The sequence below is a fragment of the Mya arenaria genome, chromosome 3 (assembly GCF_026914265.1).
Source record: "Mya arenaria isolate MELC-2E11 chromosome 3, ASM2691426v1".
Taxonomy (NCBI): Eukaryota; Metazoa; Mollusca; class Bivalvia; order Myida; family Myidae; genus Mya; species Mya arenaria.
Genome location: NC_069124.1, coordinates 75,103,299 through 75,106,826, shown reverse-complemented (window position 1 = coordinate 75,106,826; position 3,528 = coordinate 75,103,299). Strand labels below are relative to the sequence as shown.

Below are 3,528 nucleotides of genomic sequence, written 5' to 3'. Positions count from 1 at the left end.
AATCCCCGACAGCTGACACTTTAACAAATGGCACGACTTCAAACTTTGTAAGAAATATTCGGTATATTCACGTAGAAATTAAAAGCACAGCGCGGATATGAGATCTCATATATTTCCAAATTAGAGGCAGATCGGCATTCAAAGAAATCATCGTTTTTAATTTCAGAGTTTCTTTTTAATATATGTGGCATTTTGAGTGAGAAGGAGTGATTGGCAATGAAACATGTTAAACTGGATTTCTTCGGTTTTCCCGGATGCTCGCTGTAGAATCACTAGCAATAACAATACATCCATCAAACAATGACACTGATTATTTTTAAGTGTTCCATACAGAACGCCTCGCTTTCATGCTAATGATGAATTCATCGATAACAGCGCCTACATCAACGCTAAACGATTCTGTCAGTAACAGCAGTGTTGACAGTAATGAGAACGCACCAAATAGGTACACATTGTTTGTGGCCAACATTATTATCTGCTGCTTGAATTTGCTTGGCAATGTGACTGTTTTGGTTCTAATTTGCAAGCGTCGACTGCTTGGAAGAACAACAAACGTCTTTATATTCTCACTCGCAATGGCCGACTCCATTTGTTCAGTTGGAGCTATACCATATAACCTACATCTTGCACTTGACAAATCCATGTCTGTGTATCTGTGTAAGAGCTATTATTACGCTCTATGTGTTTCCAGGACAGCAGTGTCATATACGGTGATTCTTTTGACCACAGAGAAAATATTGAATATTCTACATCCATCGCGATTTATTACAGCCGGAAGATGCATGTTCTTCATCACCTTGGTCTGGTTTTTCTCAACCGCGTATAATATATGGGCCGTTGTGTTTTACACAATATATGATAGTGAGCTAGTTACGTCAGATGAATTATTGTCCGACTCTGGACGTATTATGTATGGCAAATCATGTTTCTTTTCACGTAGATTTGACTCTTTAAGAATGATATTTCTAACATTAGATTTGTGCATTTTGTTCCTTGTGCCATGCGCAGTACTCGCTTTGGAGTGTTGTGTCATAGTTCGAAAGCAGCATGGAACTTTAAAACAAAGATTTGAAACATACTTTTATATCATGCGTTTCATTTTCTTCATTTTTATAGTGTACATGACTTGCCATACACCGTTTGAGGTAGCAACATTGACTAAAGGCAGTATTCGTGATAAAGGACACCCCATAAATACTTTCTACGACGCATCGATGACTATTTATTACTCGCGCGGGCTGTGCTTTTTGGGAGTGTACATTTACTTCAAACAATATGTGTGTCGCCGTAATAAATTACGAAATGCTAACTCCAATAAGAACCATCTGGAACTGCCCTACCGAGGGAATTGCAGGGGTCTTTCGCTGAACGAATTACGACCACATCGATGATACATGAGGAGCCAGTTGTCCAGAACAACTTGTTGTTTTTAAAGTATGCCTTGTCGATTTGTTGCTATGCTCAATTTGTTTAGCAAATAAAAATTCTTAACTACTTTTTGTGGTTCTCCGTATTATTTTGGTATATTATACCAATAGTTTTCAAGAATACAACGCAATTATAAAACTTTCAGTTCACCTAAAGGGTGATTAATAATTTAATCGCATCTAGATAAGGTTACTAAATATGCCCAATACAATATAGTTTCTCGAAAGAAAATTCGGTCGGTCGCTAGCGTGATAAAGCGTACAGTAAACGTTGCGGAAGTCACGCTCGTTCACGAATCCTTGTCTGCAAATGGAATATAAAAAGTCTGCATATATCGTGTTGACTGACATTACTTATTGAATATGGCCAGCAGAAACAACTGCGTTCAAGTTAATAGATTATCATGTTTACTCGAACGAAAGGAGATGAATCTTTTATTTCGGGTATTATCTGATATATTGATTTTAATAAAATCGTACGCTTTTTCTTCGTCTGTGATATAACAATAATTATGTTATAATCATAAACTATCAAAGTATGGCTGTTGCAGTGCGGTCTGTAATGCACATGCTTTACGCCCTTTCAACTTAGTTGTTAGGCTTGTTCCCACGAGAAACTACAGTGGAACTTGAGGGACGTTCCCAGCATAAACTAGTGTGACCATGAGTACCTTGCGTAATTATACGATTATTGATGAGATGTTTATAGACTTGCCACAAACACAACGGTAACCACCTAACTGCATAATGCATGTTATGTATTTCCTGTGCAAGATGAGTACAAGACTAATTTTGATGCAAAGCATCAAAAAGTCGCGGATGGTTTTTAAAGATGACTAAAAGGAAGCAGATGCAAAAAATCAGGATACCAAGTTTGAGGAACGTGGATATAAGCATTCTTCAGTTTTGAACGAAATCGGATTTTCATATTAAGGTCACCACGACCTTGACCTTTGACCAAGTGACATAACAAAAGTTAGGGTACTGGTCATGTTTGATGGATCTCTACCATCGAGGTCTCTAGGACTAAGCGTTTTTCATATATTAATCGGAAACCGATTTTCAAATGAAGGTTATCTTTAGGTTACCACCACATTGACCCTGACGGTTCATATCTGATTATCCGGGAGTTATCCACACCATATTGATCAATATAAATAGTTCAATTCGGCAATTTTAGATGGGGATGAGAGACCACCACTGGATCGTAATGCATATCTCTAATAAAAGGTTAAACACTATGTGCTGTTGATATCTTACTCAAATGTGAGAAAAAATCTTAAAATTAAATCATTTATAATTCAATGGACTTACTAAACTAAGATTTACACACATGTATGTATACATATCTATACATTTCTTTTTGAGTAAATATCACCTCAAATCAATTAGATTCACCTTCAAATATACAAGATACATGATTATTTTTTTTTTTTATTTCAAGCCGGGTATATGATTACAAGAAAACATTTGCTTAATTAGCTTTTTTGCGACATGAATAACAAACATACATATCAAGACAAAAAAATGAACTCGTGACCTAGAAGTGTTCTCCGTTTTTTCTGCTTTCCGGTAATCCCATGGACCCCTTTCACCACACGTTGTTCTAGTGGGTAAACTCAAACCGGAAGTTTCTTAACTAAAATTACTGCGATTTAATTGGCTCACGGGTTATCGTGTGAGCCTATGTATTTGCTTGGTAACGTACAATTCCTACATTATATCATTGAGAGTGTTATAAATAATAAATGGTCGATGACTTTTCAAATTCACCCATTCATTAAAATAATATTTATTTTAATTAAGAAAACATCTCCCGAAACGTTTTTCCTGAGCTTTGATGAATCGGGTCATAAAGCTCGTAAACCAATACTTATGTGGAAAACTACAGACATAAAATACCCGTAGCCTATGAGTCTGAGGACGAGTTATTATACACCTATTATCATAAACAATGTGCCCAAATAATTGTAATAACTGTAAAAGACAAACTATCTTTTTTATCATAATGTTTCCTTTTTCTTCAAACAATTTATAACATTGGTTGTTTATAAAGTTTGTTTTTATCGAACACATACAATCTCTTTAGTTTACAATAATA

At 35.7% G+C, this 3,528-nt stretch overlaps 1 protein-coding gene across 1 annotated transcript; it reads left to right on the top strand.

Annotated features, from left to right (window-relative positions):
• Positions 1-349: 349 nt before the first annotated feature.
• On the top strand, positions 350-1,448 carry LOC128226798 (nociceptin receptor-like). The gene has a single exon (XM_052936857.1). It carries the CDS (start codon positions 354-356, stop codon positions 1,389-1,391), a length of 1,038 nt encoding a protein of 345 aa, XP_052792817.1. The 5' UTR covers positions 350-353; the 3' UTR covers positions 1,392-1,448.
• Positions 1,449-3,528: the final 2,080 nt, after the last annotated feature.

What these genes read in the sequence shown, in the direction of transcription:
- LOC128226798 (XM_052936857.1), top strand. Translation starts at nt 354, where the DNA reads ATGATGAATTCATCGATAACAGCGCCTACATCAACGCTAAACGATTCT.